Raw genomic sequence first — 21523 nt, 5'->3', positions numbered from 1 at the left:
GGACTTTCCAATAGGGTTTTGATGGGATATCCTACCTGCCATATACGGTACAAGAAGCCATACGCCAACAACACATAGTCGGTGTAGTGTGATTGCCGCTTAATAGAGGTAGCTCTGTGTCATGTTTATGATCTCGAATACAACCAGAATGGGGACTTTCCAATAGGGTTTTGATGGGATATCCTACCTGCCATATACGGTACAAGAAGCCATACGCCAACAACACATAGTCGGTGTAGTGTGATTGCCGCTTAATAGAGGTAGCTCTGTGTCATGTTTATGATCTCGAATACAACCAGAATGGGGACTTTCCAATAGGGTTTTGATGGGATATCCTACCTGCCATATACGGTACAAGAAGCCATACGCCAACAACACATAGTCGGTGTAGTGTGATTGCCGCTTAATAGAGGTAGCCCTGTGTCATGTTTATGATCTCGAATACAACCAGAATGGGGACTTTCCAATAGGGTTTTGATGGGATATCCTACCTGCCATATACGGTACAAGAAGCCATACGCCAACAACACATAGTCGGTGTAGTGTGATTGCCGCTTAATAGAGGTAGCCCTGTGTCATGTTTATGATCTCGAATACAACCAGAATGGGGACTTTCCAATAGGGTTTTGATGGGATATCCTACCTGCCATATACGGTACAAGAAGCCATACGCCAACAACACATAGTCGGTGTAGTGTGATTGCCGCTTAATAGAGGTAGCTCTGTGTCATGTTTATGATCTCGAATACAACCAGAATGGGGACTTTCCAATAGGGTTTTGATGGGACATCTTACCTGCCATATACGGTACAAGAAGCCATACGCCAACAACACATAGTCGGTGTAGTGTGATTGCCGCTTAATAGAGGTAGCTCTGTGTCATGTTTATGATCTCGAATACAACCAGAATGGGGACTTTCCAATAGGGTTTTGATGGGATATCCTACCTGCCATATACGGTACAAGAAGCCATACGCCAACAACACATAGTCGGTGTAGTGTGATTGCCGCTTAATAGAGGTAGCTCTGTGTCATGTTTATGATCTCGAATACAACCAGAATGGGGACTTTCCAATAGGGTTTTGATGGGATATCCTACCTGCCATATACGGTACAAGAAGCCATACGCCAACAACACATAGTCGGTGTAGTGTGATTGCCGCTTAATAGAGGTAGCTCTGTGTCATGTTTATGATCTCGAATACAACCAGAATGGGGACTTTCCAATAGGGTTTTGATGGGATATCCTACCTGCCATATACGGTACAAGAAGCCATACGCCAACAACACATAGTCGGTGTAGTGTGATTGCCGCTTAATAAAGGTAGCTCTGTGTCATGTTTATGAACTCGAATACAACCAGAATGGGGACTTTCCAATAGGGTTTTGATGGGATATCCTACCTGCCATATACGGTACAAGAAGCCATACGCCAACAACACATAGTCGGTGTAGTGTGATTGCCGCTTAATAGAGGTAGCTCTGTGTCATGTTTATGAACTCGAATACAACCAGAATGGGGACTTTCCAATAGGGTTTTGATGGGATATCCTACCTGCCATATACGGTACAAGAAGCCATACGCCAACAACACATAGTCGGTGTAGTGTGATTGCCGCTTAATAGAGGTAGCTCTGTGTCATGTTTATGAACTCGAATACAACCAGAATGGGGACTTTCCAATAGGGTTTTGATGGGATATCCTACCTGCCATATACGGTACAAGAAGCCATACGCCAACAACACATAGTCGGTGTAGTGTGATTGCCGCTTAATAGAGGTAGCTCTGTGTCATGTTTATGATCTCGAATACAACCAGAATGGGGACTTTCCAATAGGGTTTTGATGGGATATCCTACCTGCCATATACGGTACAAGAAGCCATACGCCAACAACACATAGTCGGTGTAGTGTGATTGCCGCTTAATAGAGGTAGCTCTGTGTCATGTTTATGAACTCGCATACAACCAGAATGGGGACTTTCCAATAGGGTTTTCATGGGATATCCTACCTGCCATATACGGTACAAGAAGCCATACGCCAACAACACATAGTCGGTGTAGTGTGATTGCCGCTTAATAGAGGTAGCTCTGTGTCATGTTTATGATCTCGAATACAACCAGAATGGGGACTTTCCGATAGGGTTTTGATGGGATATCCTACCTGCCATATACGGTACAAGAAGCCATACGCCAACAACACATAGTCGGTGTAGTGTGATTGCCGCTTAATAAAGGTAGCTCTGTGTCATGTTTATGATCTCGAATACAACCAGAATGGGGACTTTCCAATAGGGTTTTGATGGGATATCCTACCTGCCATATACGGTACAAGAAGCCATACGCCAACAACACATAGTCGGTGTAGTGTGATTGCCGCTTAATAAAGGTAGCTCTGTGTCATGTTTATGATCTCGAATACAACCAGAATGGGGACTTTCCAATAGGGTTTTGATGGGATATCCTACCTGCCATATACGGTACAAGAAGCCATACGCCAACAACACATAGTCGGTGTAGTGTGATTGCCGCTTAATAAAGGTAGCTCTGTGTCATGTTTATGAACTCGAATACAACCAGAATGGGGACTTTCCAATAGGGTTTTGATGGGATATCCTACCTGCCATATACGGTACAAGAAGCCATACGCCAACAACACATAGTCGGTGTAGTGTGATTGCCGCTTAATAGAGGTAGCTCTGTGTCATGTTTATGATCTCGAATACAACCAGAATGGGGACTTTCCAATAGGGTTTTGATGGGATATCCTACCTGCCATATACGGTACAAGAAGCCATACGCCAACAACACATAGTCGGTGTAGTGTGATTGCCGCTTAATAGAGGTAGCTCTGTGTCATGTTTATGAACTCGTATACAACCAGAATGGGGACTTTCCAATAGGGTTTTGATGGGATATCCTACCTGCCATATACGGTACAAGAAGCCATACGCCAACAACACATAGTCGGTGTAGTGTGATTGCCGCTTAATAGAGGTAGCTCTGTGTCATGTTTATGATCTCGAATACAACCAGAATGGGGACTTTCCAATAGGGTTTTGATGGGATATCCCACCTGCCATATACGGTACAAGAAGCCATACGCCAACAACACATAGTCGGTGTAGTGTGATTGCCGCTTAATAAAGGTAGCTCTGTGTCATGTTTATGATCTCGAATACAACCAGAATGGGGACTTTCCAATAGGGTTTTGATGGGATATCCTACCTGCCATATACGGTACAAGAAGCCATACGCCAACAACACATAGTCGGTGTAGTGTGATTGCCGCTTAATAAAGGTAGCTCTGTGTCATGTTTATGATCTCGAATACAACCAGAATGGGGACTTTCCAATAGGGTTTTGATGGGATATCCTACCTGCCATATACGGTACAAGAAGCCATACGCCAACAACACATAGTCGGTGTAGTGTGATTGCCGCTTAATAGAGGTAGCTCTGTGTCATGTTTATGAACTCGTATACAACCAGAATGGGGACTTTCCAATAGGGTTTTGATGGGATATCCTACCTGCCATATACGGTACAAGAAGCCATACGCCAACAACACATAGTCGGTGTAGTGTGATTGCCGCTTAATAAAGGTAGCTCTGTGTCATGTTTATGAACTCGAATACAACCAGAATGGGGACTTTCCAATAGGGTTTTGATGGGATATCCTACCTGCCATATACGGTACAAGAAGCCATACGCCAACAACACATAGTCGGTGTAGTGTGATTGCCGCTTAATAGAGGTAGCTCTGTGTCATGTTTATGATCTCGAATACAACCAGAATGGGGACTTTCCAATAGGGTTTTCATGGGATATCCTACCTGCCATATACGGTACAAGAAGCCATACGCCAACAACACATAGTCGGTGTAGTGTGATTGCCGCTTAATAGAGGTAGCTCTGTGTCATGTTTATGATCTCGAATACAACCAGAATGGGGACTTTCCAATAGGGTTTTGATGGGATATCCTACCTGCCATATACGGTACAAGAAGCCATACGCCAACAACACATAGTCGGTGTAGTGTGATTGCCGCTTAATAGAGGTAGCTCTGTGTCATGTTTATGATCTCGAATACAACCAGAATGGGGACTTTCCAATAGGGTTTTGATGGGATATCCTACCTGCCATATACGGTACAAGAAGCCATACGCCAACAACACATAGTCGGTGTAGTGTGATTGCCGCTTAATAGAGGTAGCTCTGTGTCATGTTTATGATCTCGAATACAACCAGAATGGGGACTTTCCAATAGGGTTTTGATGGGATATCCTACCTGCCATATACGGTACAAGAAGCCATACGCCAACAACACATAGTCGGTGTAGTGTGATTGCCGCTTAATAGAGGTAGCTCTGTGTCATGTTTATGATCTCGAATACAACCAGAATGGGGACTTTCCAATAGGGTTTTGATGGGATATCCTACCTGCCATATACGGTACAAGAAGCCATACGCCAACAACACATAGTCGGTGTAGTGTGGAGACGAGTGGCCTGCCACTTGTGCTAGCATCACATGCACTCGACACAGAGATTCAAGCTGCCTGACGTCACACATTTCCTCGGTGCGCACGCGCAGATCAGAGGGCCGCTGACCGATGACTGACTGGCACGTTTTTGGTACGTACTTGGCGGCGTCTATGCCGTTCTCAGACAGTTCGTCAACGTCTACCTCAAACCCTAAGGTAATGTAAACTTGTTAACTAGTCAAACGCTTATTTCAGTAAGGGCGTGATATGAAATGGCGGCTATTAAGGAATGCGACCATCTTACCGTGATTTGATGAAGATCCGGAGTTGACAGCAGTCTTGGCTACTAAAATATCCGCTGCCCACAGGAACTGCACATAAAAAGAGACTAGTATTATCTGCTGTTTAATAAACGAGCCATTGGCTTTAATCGAGGGGCGATTGCACGCGGCAGGCTCTTGAATCAATGTTATTTCTTTATTTTGCGATAATTCTCGTTCGTTCATTGATAACTTAACCATCAAGAGCTAAACCAAAAATCGTTTTTACGGTGTATTTCCGATCTATTTCTGGCAGAGACAAGAGCACAAGCAACGCGTCGGCATAAGGCTGCTTGAATGGTTGCATTTCAATAGATAAAGGAGAGGTTGATGGAAGAGTGATCTCACCTGGTCTAGTGCGTCAGCAACAGGATACTCATTGATGAAAAGCCACTCGCCGAACTCCAACAAGTAGTCAACTTTCTGCCAGTCACTCTCTGGGCTCTGGTATTGGAAGAATGAGTATGTTAGGATCAGAAGATAGCGGTTTGTGCGGAAAACGTCGAAATGGAGACGAGGAATAAGCACAAGGATATTATGATTGGTTAGGAACTTGCGGTTGAAAATAGCGGTCAGGGATCCAGAAACGGGACAGTGAGTGGTCTAAAGTCAGAGAATCGTGTAGAAAACCTCGTAGGTAGACACATATGTATGCACATATGGCTATCATGGGACAAAATCAGTCGGTGTGAGGAGACATCAGCATAAGCAGCATAACCAAAGATCAAGGCATCGTGTGATATGGAATATGGTAAGTATATTTTCTTTCCAATGATCACAAACAAGGCTTAGCCTTTAGAGGGTCAGAAGGTAATGAAACTGTGGCAAAACGGTACATTCCAGTAGAGCAACTATGTTGACTCTATCCCGCTTACCCAGTACAAGTATATTAGTCAATGATACAGAACGTGTATTGGTATTATTAATACAGTACGTGTATTGGTATTAATGATACAGTACGTGTATTGGTATTAATGTTACCTCTAACACTTCAATGGCGTTCTGATAGGCAGACAGCTGGTCCATGGGATCAGCAGAGTTGAGCGCCACGTGCCGCCACATTGACGAAATGACATCTTCGTTCGCGTTCTGTGGAGAGGTTTAGAATGAAGACGGTGTCAATGGCGGCAGTTGCTGTGATAGGTTGAGGTGATTCGACTGATGTTAAGGATTATGATAATGTTATGGCGATGATGACGATGATAATGATAATGATGGTGTTGCTAAAGCGGAACATAATAACGATGACAATCATTATGATGAGTGTTTCAAGTTAAAATGACGATGATGTTGGTGGTGGTGTTGATGGAGATCATTACGATCATAATGTTAATAAAACGATGATAATCATAACATTGATGATTATGACGACGATGGTGATAATAATGTATAAATAGTAAACGTCAATTACTTCCGCATAAACACTAAAGCAGATGTTTCATACCTTGAACTTGCCCATATCAAACAAGACGTTCCGCCCAAGCTTAGCCTTTGTGATAACCCGGTGCTTGAATATCAGCCTAACAGAAATAAAAAGGCAAAATCCTCAGAAAACGGCCGTCATAGGAGGAACCGTAAATGATCGTATACGTACAGCCTGTGGTGTGTCCGAGGCATGTCTTTGATTGCCTGGTCCATAGCACGCAGTCCTTGCTCCCAGTCACACTAAAGCAACAAAGTTGATAACAGATTAGTGCAATATCAGTTTAGTATGGACATCACAGCCTCAAATGGGTTCAAGCGTGTCTTCCGGACGTCTTACAGTAGTTTCTCTATTTGTGACCTTGCAGTTATTCAGGCATAACCTAAAGTAGCTACTTTCCATAACTCCTCAATTTACTCCTCTATCGGTTAAAAATGCCTTGGCGTCCCTACCGGTTATGTGTGCATAGGGAGAGGGTTTTGCAGTTAATTAGAAGAAAAAGATAGTGATATCTTATATGTTCTCATAGTCACCTTGTCTGCGTAGGCCTGGAAAAGGACCCCATACATGGCTGCGCGCATCATTAGCTCCTCGTCATACGCGCTCGGGACTGCAGGCTTCTCCTCAACTTGCTCCTTGGCTCCAGCCTTGCTATCTCCTCTTTCAAGGGTCTTACCACCTTTGCCTTTATCACCTTAAGAAAAAAAGGTTCTCTAAGAACACCCTTTTTACTTCTTCCTTAACTCCCTCCCATACAATATAACCTCCATTAACAAATTTTTGACAAGCAATGAAAACACCCTTCAAAACACCTTAAATTAACAAACTATACGCAACAAGAAGTTACTAACAGTTTGTAGCGCCTCATAATAGATAAGTAATGATAAAAAAATAATGATAAATAGACAGAAGCGCTGAAGCGCTTCAGTATGGAGTAGCAAAAACGCGGACCTATCAGAGAAGATGCACTTGCTAATTTACTTTTACGAGGTATCCATGCCTAGATTCAGTACCTTTTTCTTTGCCTTTGTCTTTGTCTTTCTTCTTGTCACCAGGTTTGTCTTTCCCTTTCTTGTCCTTGGCACCCTTTGCACTGCTTGCTTTCCCTTTGTTTGGCTTCTTCTCGGCCGGCGCCTCGCTCTCCTCTTCCTCCTCCTCGTCATCCTTCTCTTGTTCTTTCCCTGCAACAGCAGCTATGCACTCGAGCACTGCTTCTATTGGGTCCTTTAGCAGTTCTCGCTCTATCGGCTCCCCGATGAAAGGCTGAATGGCGTTCCAGTAGTGACGCGCGGCTGTTATCACGAGCTCGTAGTTACCCGCTTTCTGGCCAAATCTGTTACACAGACACTTGTTTATAGAAGGGTCGAGAGGACATTTTACACAGAGAGAAAAAATAGAGCATGGCGCTCCCATCACCGGCACCTGGCAATGCGCCTAAATATCTGGACTATGGGCGTGTATAACCTCTGACAAAAAGGATGGAACCTGGATATAAGGTGTTACCTGCACGCGTTGACGAAGCAGATGAGCGCATCCCTCCGAACTTCATTCCTTCCCTGCATATTCCTTACAAGGCTTTGTCCCATCACGGCACTCGCGTAATACAGCATTTCTTGCTCTACCACAACTTTGTGCTTGAACACGCTGAGATATGGTCAAGTGTTAGCACCCAAACAACACCATCCATATTAACCACACCATCACCTTCTGATTGCCCACGCCACAATATGATCAAGTCTTGGCACCAGTCTAACCATAAACAAAGCCACACACATTTACTCTAATTCTACGCGCTTCAACATGGTCAAGACATTAAGTAAATAACTCTTAAATTTAATACAATACTACCCTAGCCCTCTATTCCCAGCCTACCATATATTTCCCTACCCTTACCCTAAACTTTACCAGCAGCTTGTATAAACCAACTGATACAATAAACAACAGAACTTGCAAATCCACTTGTGGGTTACCTGTCTGGCTTCTTGGGTGGTTTCTTAGCAATACTGCCCTCGGCGAAGCTCACAGCTTTTTGTCCACACTGCATGACCAGCGAGTGGTTCCCGATATTGAATGCGATCACAGCAAGACGGCTCCAGACTTCCACTTCCACCAGCCGATCACTCCACTTGCTAGACTCCACCATTTTTACAGTCTGAGCGAAGTACCGCAGTCAAGGATACACAACTGATCAACACCATACAGTAATACCGCCAACACCATCATCGACACCACCTTTATCATCTGCATTTGCCTCATTAGCTCCCATCATCACCATTACTACTATCATTGGCATCAGCTGCATCATCTTTACCGACATCACCAACAGCTAGCCAACATCACTATCATCGTCACCAGCATCATCGTCTGCATTTGCATCATTGTCATCATCACCACCACTATCATTACTACTATTATCATCATTATAACCACCAGCAACTGAATCACTACTATAATCTTTACCACAACAATAATGTGTTATTCTTAACCTTGTCAGAACAAGAAAAAGGACATCATCAACGTTGCCAAAATCAAGATTTTCAGAATTCCAAGAAATGTTAAGCAAAAGAATTCCAAGGAATATGGAGCAAAATGCTTCCAAGAAATGCGAAGCATATCCAACCCACCCGGTACTGCCCAACTACTATCTCACTTACCTCGGGTAGGGTTGGGCTTTGTTGAAACTCAGGGAGGCCATTGCCTTGCAAAGATAACATCTCAAGGGCACACAACGATTTGCACATCGGGCCTTGGCTTTGAGGGCTCTATACAAAAACACATTGGAAGAACGTCGGATCAATTAACAACATCATACGGAACGATGAACAGAACGTTCCATATCAAGGGGTAGGTTTGTCACCCAGAATTCCAATAACTCTTCGGAGTAACGCTTTTGTAAGACCTCTAAGTCCTCAAAGCTGCTGATCATATATGTGCCATGTGCATAGGAGTATTATGGAAACGTTACCTTAGCTAAATATGCAACGCTATTGTGGGTTATGGGTAAGCTAGTTGAGCATCCGTACCTCGTCACCATGACCAAGTTTCTTATGAGTGGGCTACCCTTGCTAAATTAAGTAACGCTATCGTAGGTTATGGGTAAGCTAGTTGAGCATCCGTACCTCGTCACGATGACCAAGTTTCTTATGAGTGGGCTACCCTTGCTAAATTACGTAACGCTATCGTAGGTTATGGGTAAGCTAGTTGAGCATCCGTACCTCGTCACCATGACCAAGTTTCTTATGAGTGGGCTACCCTTGCTAAATTAAGTAACGCTATCGTAGGTTATGGGTAAGCTAGTTGAGCATCCGTACCTCGTCACCATGACCAAGTTTCTTATGAGTGGGCTACCCTTGCTAAATTAAGTAACGCTATCGTAGGTCATGGGTAAGCTAGTTGAGCATCCGTACCTCGTCACCATGACCAAGTTTCTTATGAGTGGGCTACCCTTGCTAAATTAAGTAACGCTATCGTAGGTTATGGGTAAGCTAGTTGAGCATCCGTACCTCGTCACCATAACCAAGTTTCTTATGAGTGGGCTACCCTTGCTAAATTAAGTAACGCTATCGTAGGTCATGGGTAAGCTAGTTGAGCATCCGTACCTCGTCACCATAACCAAGTTTCTTATGAGTGAGCTACCCTTGCTAAATTAAGTAACGCTATCGTAGGTTATGGGTAAGCTAGTTGAGCATCCGTACCTCGTCACCATGACCAAGTTTCTTATGAGTGGGCTACCCTTGCTAAATTACGTAACGCTATCGTAGGTTATGGGTAAGCTAGTTGAGCATCCGTACCTCGTCACCATGACCAAGTTTCTTATGAGTGGGCTACCCTTGCTAAATTAAGTAACGCTATCGTAGGTTATGGGTAAGCTAGTTGAGCATCCGTACCTCGTCACCATGACCAAGTTTCTTATGAGTGGGCTACCCTTGCTAAATTAAGTAACGCTATCGTAGGTTATGGGTAAGCTAGTTGAGCATCCGTACCTCGTCACCATGACCAAGTTTCTTATGAGTGGGCTACCCTTGCTAAATTAAGTAACGCTATCGTAGGTTATGGGTAAGCTAGTTGAGCATCCATACCTCGTCACCATGACCAAGTTTCTTATGAGTGGGCTACCCTTGCTAAATTAAGTAACGCTATCGTAGGTATGGATGAGCTAGTTTAGCTTTTAAGTATGCATCCATACCTCGTCGTCATGACCGAGGTTCTTATGAGTGAGCTACCCTAGCTAAATTAAGTAACGCTATTGTCGGTATGGATGAGCTAGTTGAGCTTTTAAGTATGCAGCGCCATACCTCGTCGTCATGACCGAGATTCTTAAAAGTGAGCTACCCTAGCTAAATAAGTAACGCTATTGTCGGTACTTACCTCGTCGTCATGACCGAGGTTCTTGCCGATCTGTTGGTTCAACAGCTGCTTGCAAAACACCCATGTCTTAATCAGATGGTGACGCACGCCTACCGGTACCAGGTTCTTAGGCTCGGTGCCACTGGTCACATTCAATGAGTACTCGATTACCTGGAAAGCATAAACAACCAATCAATTACAAAAGTAAACGTGGCGTGGAATAAATGATTGTAAACCAATGCAGAAGCACAATACTCGTATAAATATACTCAACGTCAAGTCACCGAATGGTGCAAGCGCCCTGTAAGCTTTTGTGGCGCACATCTCCGTGCAACGTTCCTATTAAGATTCTATTGTGCACACGGGGTTTTGTGTAACTTTACACGACTTTACATGAACGCCCTGCCCTGGTGGCCTAATATTCCAGATCATATGAACAAAACCCTAAGCAAAGCAACGGAGCCACCACTTAATATTGTACGAAAAATCGTTCAAAATATGAGTGCATCGTGAATGCAACTTGTCTTAAATTAGAAATGTTATAATGAACGCTGTATGCTTTCGACATGTAGAACACGTGGAACAGCGAAACGTTGGCAGGGCTACAGTTTTAACAAGTAAATAAAATATCATCCGATGAACGAGTATGGCTCTTGCGCTTGCTTGAGCTCGTTGGTCTCCTCGCGGTCGATAGTAACCCCCTGCACGTTAGCCTTAGATGCCCCGCCCTTGACCCCCTACGGGGCCCAACAAGCATTGCCTCTATAACCAGTGTACCTCTAGCGCTTGCTTGAGCTCGTTGGTCCCCTCGGGGTCGATAGTAACCCCCTGCACGTTAGCCTTAGATGCCCCGCCCTTGACCCCCTTGCCGCTCTGCCGCCCCTTGGCCCCCTTGTCTGCTTTGTCAGGCTTCTCCTTGCTAGGTGTGCCCGGGGCGGTGGGTACGGCCAGGGAGGGAACCCATGGCTGCATCAGACCTTGACAGATGGCATTACATAGCTGGCACAGCAGGATTGTCTCTCTACAACAGACAAAACAAAATACAGATTGACGACGCATTACACAACAGTCAAACCAAGACAGGTAAACGCCGCGCCTCTGTCGTCATCTATCCGAGCCTATTGGGGAATCCAAGGCATCAAGCAGCTTGGAGAGAGGGTGTTAAAGAGGCAATGCGCAAAAAAGAGATCTTTTCCTTGACCCTTTTCTCAGGTTTTGTTTCCGGGCATTCGCAATACGTTTTACGCCATGATTATCTGAAAAAGTGTCCAATCAATAAGTGAAAATTATAATACAATCACAATGGGAAGAGCTAAGATCAGCAAAATCAGTTAAGGATCGTGCATCGATCAACCATCGCATAGCCGACAAGTATCTCGAGTCTCACCATATGCCACAAGTCCAAACTTTCATAATCATTAACTCATTAATTAATTAACTTCATATTCCAATGCGCGCACGTCATAACGTCAATATCCCGTCTATTACCCGTCATGCCCTGTGGCCTTCATAGCGTCCAGAACCGGCGTGTATATCTGCACAATCTCGCGGTACCGGCCTTGTGTTAGCATATGATTTGTGTAATTCCACAGGTAGACCGCCGAGTTACAAATCAACCAGGGCTCGTTCAGCTCTACGCCAATCTCGGCGGCGCGCTGGAACGAGGAGACCGCCTCCTGGGATAACGACGAGATCCAGTTACTGTGGAAACAAGAAATCATCATATGAGCCGCAGCTTTTCTAAGGAACGTTGACGACGCGATTACGAGATGGTTACGGCAAGTTGACGACGGGACCACGAGATGGTTACGGCAAGTTGACGACGGGACCACGAGATGGTTACGGCAAGTTGACGACGCGATTACGAGATGGTTACGGCAAGTTGACGACGCGATTACGAGATGGTTACGGCAAGTTGACGACGCGATTACGAGATGGTTACGGCAAGTTGACGACGCGATTACGAGATGGTTACGGCAAGTTGACGACGCGATTATGAGATGGTTACGGCAAGTTGACGACGGGACCACGAGATGGTTGAGGAACGATAAAGACGCCACCATGAGAAGGTTACGGCACGATAACGACGCGACCACGAGATGGTTACGGCAAGTTGACGACGCGATCACGAGATGGTAACGGCAAATTGACGACGCGACCACGAGATAGTTACGGCACGTTTACGACGTGATCACGAGATGGTTACGGCACGATAACGAAGCGATCACTAGATGTTTACGGCACGATAACGAAGCGATCGCGAGATGTTTTCGGCACGATAACGAAGCGATCACGAGATGTTTACGGCACGATAACGAAGCGATCACGAGATGTTTACGGCACGATAACGAAGCGATTACGAGATGTTTACGGTACGATAACAAAGCGATCACGAGATGTTTACGGCACGATAACGAAGCGATCACGAGATGTTTACGGCACGATAACGAAGCGATCACGAGATGTTTACGGCACGATAACGAAGCGATCACGAGATGTTTACGGCACTATAACGAAGCGATCACAAGATGTTTACGGCACGATAACGAAGCGATCACGAGATGTTTACGGCACGATAACGAAGCGATCACGAGATGTTTACGGCACGATAACGAAGCGATCACGAGATGTTTACGGCACGATAACGAAGCGATCACGAGATGTTTACGGCACGATAACGAAGCAATCACGAGATGTTTACGGCACGATAGCGAAGCGATCACGAGATGTTTACGGCACGATAACGAAGCGATCACGAGATGTTTACGGCACGATAACGAAGCGATCACGAGATGTTTACGGCACGATAACGAAGCGATCACGAGATGTTTACGGCACGATAACGAAGCGATCACGAGATGTTTACGGCACGATAACGAAGCGATCACGAGATGTTTACGGCAAGTTGACGACGCGATCACGAGATGGTAACGGCAAATTGACGACGCGACCACGAGATAGTTACGGCACGTTTACGACGTGATCACGAGATGGTTACGGCACGATAACGAAGCGATCACGAGATGTTCACGGCACGATAACGGCGCGATAAAGAGAAGGATACAGCTACAGATATGGATAAACAATGATGACTGTCCACGACACAATCACCCATTGGTAACATATTCACGACGTGATCACGAGAAAATAATTCCACAATCACACGATGGATATTGTAGTCTGGATAATCTGATGCGCTATTCATCTTACCAGTATGTGACCCACTCAGGCTGCTCCTCAAGGTTGACCTGCTGGTCCTCGTAGCGCTTAGGCCGCAGCTTGACGGTGTCTTCGGGAGGGATAGGCTTATCACCCAACTGTACATTTTGAGTCCGCAGGAATTGAACTAGGGCCTGTGGGGAATAGAAACAGGTGTAAAGTGTGTGGCAGTAGTACATGTACTTGGTTAAATGACAATTAGCGCCTAGTGTTATTACTGTACTTGGGAGAGGGATATGCAACTTCATTAAATGGATGCAGTTGTACATCATTTAGTGTAGGTGAGTGTACTGTTCGTCTCGTAAATTCTGGCGAATTCTTAAACTCCCTCAAACTCCCTCCCCCCTCCCCTAACTTCACCTACAGGGCTTAAGGTATGCGACCAGGCATACTAGACTAGTTTACTAGACTTTTCAAAATGCGACCAAACCATATCATTCGGTTGAAAAAAAAATATGCAAAACTAGTCGCTTACATTTGCCTTGATAAAATGACGAGCTTTGAGCACTGACGAACCACGGCGCTCACTACATTCAAGGTTTGACATACCTCAGCGTATATAAAATGACGAGCTTTGAGCACTGACGAACCACGGCGCTCACTGCATTCAAGGTTTGACATACCTCAGCGTATATAAAATGACGAGCTTTGAGCACTGACGAACCACGGCGCTCACTGCATTCAAGGTTTGACATACCTCAGCGTATATAAAATGACGAGCTTTGAGCACTGACGAACCACGGCGCTCACTGCATTCAAGGTTTGACATACCTCAGCGTATATAAAATGACGAGCTTTGAGCACTGACGAACCACGGCGCTCACTGCATTCAAGGTTTGACATACCTCAGCGTATATAAAATGACGAGCATTGAGCACTGACGAACCACGGCGCTCACTGCATTCAAGGTTTGACATACCTCAGCGTATATAAAATGACGAGCTTTGAGCACTGACGAACCACGGCGCTCACTGCATTCAAGGTTTGACATACCTCAGCGTATATAAAATGACGAGCTTTGAGCACTGACGAACCACGGCGCTCACTACATTCAAGGTTTGACATACCTCAGCGTATATAAAATGACGAGCTTTGAGCACTGACGAACCACGGCGCTCACTGCATTCAAGGTTTGACATACCTCAGCGTATATAAAATGACGAGCTTTGAGCACTGACGAACCACGGCGCTCACTGCATTCAAGGTTTGACATACCTCAGCGTATATAAAATGAACGTCAGCCAAAGTCCTCATCAAGTCTTGCTCCACCCTAAACGTGCTTATGCCTTCAGGCTCTAACAGCTTCATCCCTGTAGGGTCTAGTTTACCATCCCCCCCGGATTGCTTGGGTGGTCCAGGGGACTTGGTGCCTGGGTTCGGGGGGGCACCCTCCTCACTGTTGTCGGGGAGAGTACGCGCACCTCGCCCACTTGAGCCGCGTTTCGACCAGCGCCCGTTGTCGTAGAGGAGGCAGAAGCGCGCGGCCACACGCGTCACGTCCCACACGTGTTGTTTGCGTGCTGTCTTGGCCAGGTCCGCCCAGATACGAGCCCTAATGTAAAAAAAAAACAATAATGTTACTATATTAGAGTCGGTTTCGCCTAGATATGAACCCTAATCAAATAAAATACTAGCCAGCGTAGCGGCTCAAACGGAGAGATGAGAGGAGCTCCCACCCCCCCCCCCCCCTTTTCTTTAGCTGCTACGTAGGCTACCAAATACAGACGTTTATAGAAAGACAAATACAACCGATTATTACAAGGGCCATAGTGGGGTGTCAAGAATAAACGCACCAATTTATAGTCTCTTTTGAGCTTGCTACAGTATAATAAGATGTCTTCAGCAGGTATGTCCCAATCGCGTTCCCAGAGCGAGCGAAGCTTTGAGTCAGCAGCCAGAGTAGCTAAAAGTAGCGGACACGTGCGCAGAAATAAGAAAGGCCCTTGGGTCAAGAATATCTGACACGCGGTTTTGCATATGTGATGTTCTATTGACAGTTTTGACCACATGGCCTACTATCGCAACTCTATGTCAGTATATGCACGCCTACTCTCCTGATCATTCTCGTCACCAAGTCGCTTGAGAGAGCCCGCCCGCCACCCGCTGCCTACTACCGCAACCCTTATGTCAGTACGTGCACGCCTACCTCTCCTGATCATTCTCGTCACCAAGTCGCCTGAGATGGACCAGCCGCCGCCCGCTGCCTACTACCGCAACCCTTATGTCAGTACGTGCCCTTACCTCTCCTGATCATTCTCGTCACCAAGTCGCTTGAGATGGCCCGCCGCCTTACTGACTGCCTTCTGGTACTGTGTCGCCATCCCTGCAAGCTTGCCGAGGGGAGTGGGCGGTCCTTTAGCTCCTGATGGATCCTTCGTGTCATTCTCACTATCCATCACGTGAATGAAGGCGTCTGGGGAGAGAGCCTCGCCTGCTTTGACGAGGGACGCACGCTTCATACGCACTGTACTGGCATCGTCACTTGCTCGTGCCTAGAATGATTAAGAAAAATGTCAACAGAATATCGAGCAATTTTTACCGATGGGCGTCAAAAAATTTATTCTAATTTAAAGAACGTTAACATGTCAGTAATCACCTGTTGTTTCCATTGGAATAAAATTGATTTTAAGTTCTCCAAAAGACATTGTTGTTTTTCTGAATGACTTCCCATGTCAATCCCTGTATAATTATTCAAACTTTGACATTTTTTTTCGCAGTATCGTTTCAATTTCAACCTACTGTATATCTAAACTATACCATTAAATCAAGTAAGATCATGGAAATAATCTCGGTAAATGAGTTTTTATCGTACCCGGTTCTAATGAACTCTCTATCAAACACGTAACCACAATTTTGCGAAAATAAATGGAAACAGAAAGCGTACAAAAGTTACTATATACGATAATATTTATGTTTACTGTGGCAGTTTGATTTTTTTTTTACACTTTTTCTAAGAACTTTATTTCTATTTTTCTAAGAACTGTTTTTTTAAGAACTTGATTTGTCTTTTTCTAAGAAGTGGCTCTTTCCCCTGACCTGTTCAATGATCATGGCCGCGAGGTCCTCGGGTCTGTCAGGGGTCCTGTACAGTGTAGCTCTGAGCTGCAGGCGAGTCAAAGAAGTCTTAAGTCTGTCTCTGTACTGTCCTGAGTCATCCAGACTGAGAGCCTTTTGGAGGTGGGTAAGGGCGTACTCCAACTGACCCTCGTCTTCCTCGCACTTGGCAAGCTCCATGTGGCACTGACAACGCAGGACCACAAGCAAACTACAAAGGAATTTAAGACGATTACAATGCGACGCACGCTATCGTGGTCACCTCTAAAATTTTGTGGGGTAAGCCAATAAGTATGCAGAAAATGTGGTCTGAATGGCATCAACTTACAAGCCAACAAGTATTGAAACAAAATACACAGTGTACCTGTCTATATCCTCGAGAGCCTGTGCCATCAGTGTCAACTGTTTGCGCACGTGATGCCTCAGGTTTGGCTGAAGGAGGGGCAGACAGAGGTTCCACATCGTCACACAGCCAGCCTGGAATATAACACAAATACAATAACCAGTGACTTTCTACGATATGCTAAATTACAAATCACCACTCTAAATATTGAATTTAACTTGTAATGTATCTTATAAACGATTGAAAGAGACCAAGGATAGTTTTATTCTCACAAAAATGTATGTACAAATATTGCAATAGAGCCATAGTGTCGCGTGATGATCCCTTAGTAAAAGATTGGGTGGTTGTAGTTCCCCCATTTTCATGAATGTCTGTTCAAACTTTGTATTTCCACTTTTTTTTCTTATTCCCCCCCCCCCCCCCCTCCCTCTTCCACTGTTAAAGTCTGGATCCGCCAGTGCAATAAATTAATTACAGCATGATAAGGACAAAAAGACACCAAAGGTGTTTGATTACCTGGATAATGTTTGGAATTCCACGTCTTATAGCAGTGATCAAGAACTGCTCATGCTTCTGGATGGCTTTAATACGAACCTAGTGGACCAAGTAATTATACACCACTCTTGTAAGTGGAAACTATGCTATTAAGCATCAATTAAAAATAAACATGGAAACACAAAAATAACTACCATTCTGCTGTAGTTACAGGGAATCAAAGATGGTAGGTATAATGCCACCTCTTGACTCGTAAGTTTTCCATTCATATAATAATGTACATATAGTAAGGTAAGGAGTTACTTGTATATACAGTACAGTACCTCAACAACATTTTTACTGTAGTTTTCTTTTTTATTTCCCAGAGATTTAACCATGAGCTCGCACTTCATAAACTCAACCTCTAATGACATCCCAAGATCCTGAGACAAACAGAAGACAATAACATTTCAGAGGATTGAGATGGGATGGCTGTTGCCTTTTCTATTTGAAAATTATATGTTTACCTTAATTGGACCTCGTAAACTGTCTAGACATTCTGCTGCCAATTCATGGCGGTCATTTTCCAGGCAGAGCCTTGCCAAGTCTACTAACAATGGAACCCTATAAAAAACATTATGGTAAATATGTACAGTAGTACCTTTATGGTACAGTAGACACAAATTGGTTTTTGATATTAGAATTTTTTACATTGTTTACACGTGTCTCCTAGTGCTAGAAGTCTCTTTTTTCATTCATCTAGAGCAATTCCTTAAAGAACCCGGAACCCGGTACAAGTTTTTAAGAAGTCAGGCATTTGGTGGAAACCATGTAAAAGGTGCTAAATTCCAGACTTAAAATTAATTCTAGATTGGCAACAACCTTTACCTGTCGGTTGTGGGAAGGACCGCAGGTGAACTGGACTTGCTGGTTGTTGTTGCACTTGACGTTGCGGTACTAGAACGATCTGTTTCAGCTGATGGTCCTTTTATGATCAGTTTGAGAAGTTTCCCAAGTTCCTGCTCAACATCTAATTTATCCTCTGTCTCAATGAGTCTGGAAAAAAAATATTCACGTTACTTTCCCAAGGTTAAAAGAGAGTTGGGGGTAAAATGTTGTTGTTTGACTCACGTTCTTAGTCGCTGTATCTTGTAAAAGACATACAACTCATTGGAAGACTTTGTTTCTTTGGAAACCTTTGATATATCAATAAGTCTGTAGCGAATCTGAAAGACAAATTTTTTGTGAAAAAGCGAGAAACATACATTAAGGATCAAATCAACAGTGCACACGACATGGATTCGGTAACACCATATGAGGCTGTCCCTTATACTCCTCCCCCTCCCCCCAAGTTGGATGCAGAAGCCTGCTATATAGCTCAATCATTGGCTAGAAAAAGCAAACCAAAATGGCCTTTTAAAATAAATGGCACCCATGTCATCTTAAACACAGGTGTTTCTTAAAAATGTGTGGGTGAATTGTGTTTTTCTTAAGCTTTAATGTGCATACCTGCAATCCTAGGACAGTGGTGTAAAGGCTGGGAACATTACTTTTAGTGAACTGCAAGGTGGCATTACTGACTAGTGTGGCATCCTCTTTGCGCCCAGCATCGACATGACACTCAATCAGAGCTCTATAGGAAGACAAAGCATCAAAGTTTGGCAAGGAAGAAATTCTGGGGCAAGTAAAGTTTTGGGGGTAATACTGTGCCACACACTCAAGACCTGTACTGTACTTCCATGATGAATCAAATATTGCTATAGATTTGAAATAAATACCTTCCCACCACTATGTTACCATTTGAAAAGTCCCCCCAAATAGATGTCATACATGGGAACACAATTAATCATTAACCACTCTCAAACTTCACCACATCAATAACCACATGTTCTAGTATTTCAAAATCTGGCTGAATTAAGTAATTATTGATTAAACCTCATTCTCAAATAGAAAAACCATCCCAGTTTGATTGAACAGCTGAAGTAACATAAATTAAGGTTACTGTTCACCTTCGCGACTGTGTCCCGCTAAAAATTAAATGTACTTATCAGATTTTTTGTAATAATAACAAAAAACTGCACATACTAAGATTCGTAATATAATTGAGCATCTAGTCATGGCTTTTTTCATAGGGAGTTTTTTTGTTTTTTAGTTAGGGGCCGAAATACGAAAAATCATACTGTTGTCTTCGGCGAAAATGTTGGTACCCCTGCTTCGCGCCTAGGTTAACGCAATACGTCTTATTTCAATCAGCACATGTCAATCTTCAAAAGGAGTTCTCATTTTCCAATTTTGTATTTCATTGAAAAGTTATTTTATTTTAAAGTTGCTGCATGCAAATTTCGGCTATTTCCAGCCTTTAGGCGAGAATAACTTTTTATCAACACCTAATAGGAACTGGCATCAGCCAATCACGACGGTAGGTGTCAATCTCAGAAAAAGAACGAACCCACAACAGGACAGACCTCACACGGTCACCTCACGCGGTCAGGTCAGTAGATCACAATCTTTTACGGAAAGAACATGGCAAAGCAAAAAGGAAAACTCGTGCAGGCAGAAAAAAGGCGATCCTGAAACTCCGCTTGCTACGAAGCAAGATTTTTTGACAGCTATGTTAGCAATTGGGTAAGTTATATACCATGCATTCTCATTTTGAGCATGTTCGAATCGGCCTTGGAAACACATTCAAACAAATTATTCCAACAAATGTTGCTTTCTTTTCTAGCTGAGATGGTGAAAATTTTGCCGAGAACTTGTGTGTAGAGCTTTCTCTTTTTGGGCCTTGGGAATTGGTCCCTCACTTTCTTTTCCCGGCTTTTGACCTCCAACCGCTTGTTTGTTTTCAAGGCATGGTTAATGAAGGTTTTCGCAGATAAAATAAGTCAAATAATGAAGAGAGCAGTGTCGAGATATGAGTGCAAGCGCCGATGAAAAATACCACACAATGTAGACGCGGGTTGCTGGGTAACATTGGAATTTTTCTGAAGCCCCGGATGTGGCGTGGTGCGCTAAAAGGATTGAAAGATTTTGACACCAAAGGTGAAGATGTTTATTCTTTTTCTTCTTTTTAAATGTTTTTAGTTGAAAATTGTAACATAATGATATAAACATATTTTTGCCATAAAATTTTTTTGGGCCATTTTCGTCGACCAATGTGAACCGTATCCTTAAGTACCATATTATCATGGCCTCTAAGTGAAGCACATAAGGTAAAATCTTACATCATCAATTGAGCACGCCAGTCATAGTCCTTATCGTCAATGTCATCCAATGCCTTGACAACCTGGTGAAGACTCTTGGCCAGGTATTTCCGGTAATTTGGCCTTAGAAATGGCCGGCAGAACTGCCAGTACAGGACAGACGCATTGTACACAAGGAAATAGTACCTTGAAGACAAATTAAAGCTTATTAGGACTGCACAGAAGTATGCATAGTATGTATGCTACTTAGATATATGCAATCACCACTTTTGTCGTTCTAACAATTTAAAAAAATGTTTTAATTTTAACATTCATTACTTAACTATGGAATATTTCTCTGAGCATTAAAATTTACTGTAAAGCAATTCTGGAAAGAGTTTTTTTCCAACAACAGTGAAAGCTCTATACAAAATAACTCATACTCCCAACTAACATGAACAATTTTGAGACTCTTGCACAAACAAAAGAACACAGTAAATTGCTTTTAATCTTAAAAGTTTGAGTTAAAGGGCCTCTATTGCAGTTCCAATGGTCAATTCTCTCACCTGGGATTCTTTTTTGCAAAGTTAATTGCCTTAAGGAGGAATTCAACAGACTTGTCAAAATGTTCCTAAAAACAAAAACAAAAAATAAATACATAAAGCTTATACAGATCAC

The 21523-nt window shown here is 43.7% G+C and overlaps 1 protein-coding gene across 5 annotated transcripts in view; it reads right to left on the bottom strand.

Moving 5' to 3' along the window:
- LOC5521400 (cilia- and flagella-associated protein 46) overlaps window positions 1-21523 on the bottom strand; it is a 44719-nt gene that overhangs the window by 21129 nt on the left and 2067 nt on the right. For 4 of the 5 annotated variants that reach the window (XM_048729395.1, XM_048729396.1, XM_048729397.1 and 1 more), the window contains exons 3-29: window positions 21412-21476; window positions 20888-21052; window positions 19176-19299; window positions 18798-18892; window positions 18555-18722; window positions 18194-18290; window positions 18011-18109; window positions 17709-17786; window positions 17214-17326; window positions 16832-17060; window positions 16037-16287; window positions 15011-15347; window positions 13787-13929; window positions 12065-12277; window positions 11354-11597; window positions 10598-10747; window positions 8884-8991; window positions 8200-8381; window positions 7733-7873; window positions 7243-7562; window positions 6763-6923; window positions 6401-6471; window positions 6251-6326; window positions 5788-5895; window positions 5155-5250; window positions 4791-4857; window positions 4444-4697 (exon numbers count right to left, since the gene is read on the bottom strand). In XM_048729395.1, coding sequence (XP_048585352.1) covers window positions 4444-4697; window positions 4791-4857; window positions 5155-5250; window positions 5788-5895; window positions 6251-6326; window positions 6401-6471; window positions 6763-6923; window positions 7243-7562; window positions 7733-7873; window positions 8200-8381; window positions 8884-8991; window positions 10598-10747; window positions 11354-11597; window positions 12065-12277; window positions 13787-13929; window positions 15011-15347; window positions 16037-16287; window positions 16832-17060; window positions 17214-17326; window positions 17709-17786; window positions 18011-18109; window positions 18194-18290; window positions 18555-18722; window positions 18798-18892; window positions 19176-19299; window positions 20888-21052; window positions 21412-21476 — 4155 coding nt within the window. Of the gene's footprint in view, window positions 1-4443; window positions 4698-4790; window positions 4858-5154; window positions 5251-5787; window positions 5896-6250; window positions 6327-6400; window positions 6472-6762; window positions 6924-7242; window positions 7563-7732; window positions 7874-8199; window positions 8382-8883; window positions 8992-10597; window positions 10748-11353; window positions 11598-12064; window positions 12278-13786; window positions 13930-15010; window positions 15348-15941; window positions 15981-16036; window positions 16288-16831; window positions 17061-17213; window positions 17327-17708; window positions 17787-18010; window positions 18110-18193; window positions 18291-18554; window positions 18723-18797; window positions 18893-19175; window positions 19300-20887; window positions 21053-21411; window positions 21477-21523 lie in introns of those variants that run through there. The other variant, XM_048729399.1, reaches the window with a different exon arrangement.

This window comes from Nematostella vectensis, chromosome 6, assembly GCF_932526225.1.
Source record: "Nematostella vectensis chromosome 6, jaNemVect1.1, whole genome shotgun sequence".
Taxonomy (NCBI): Eukaryota; Metazoa; Cnidaria; class Anthozoa; order Actiniaria; family Edwardsiidae; genus Nematostella; species Nematostella vectensis.
Note: the sequence above shows the minus strand (reverse complement) of the source record. Positions and strands in the feature narration are given on the sequence as shown.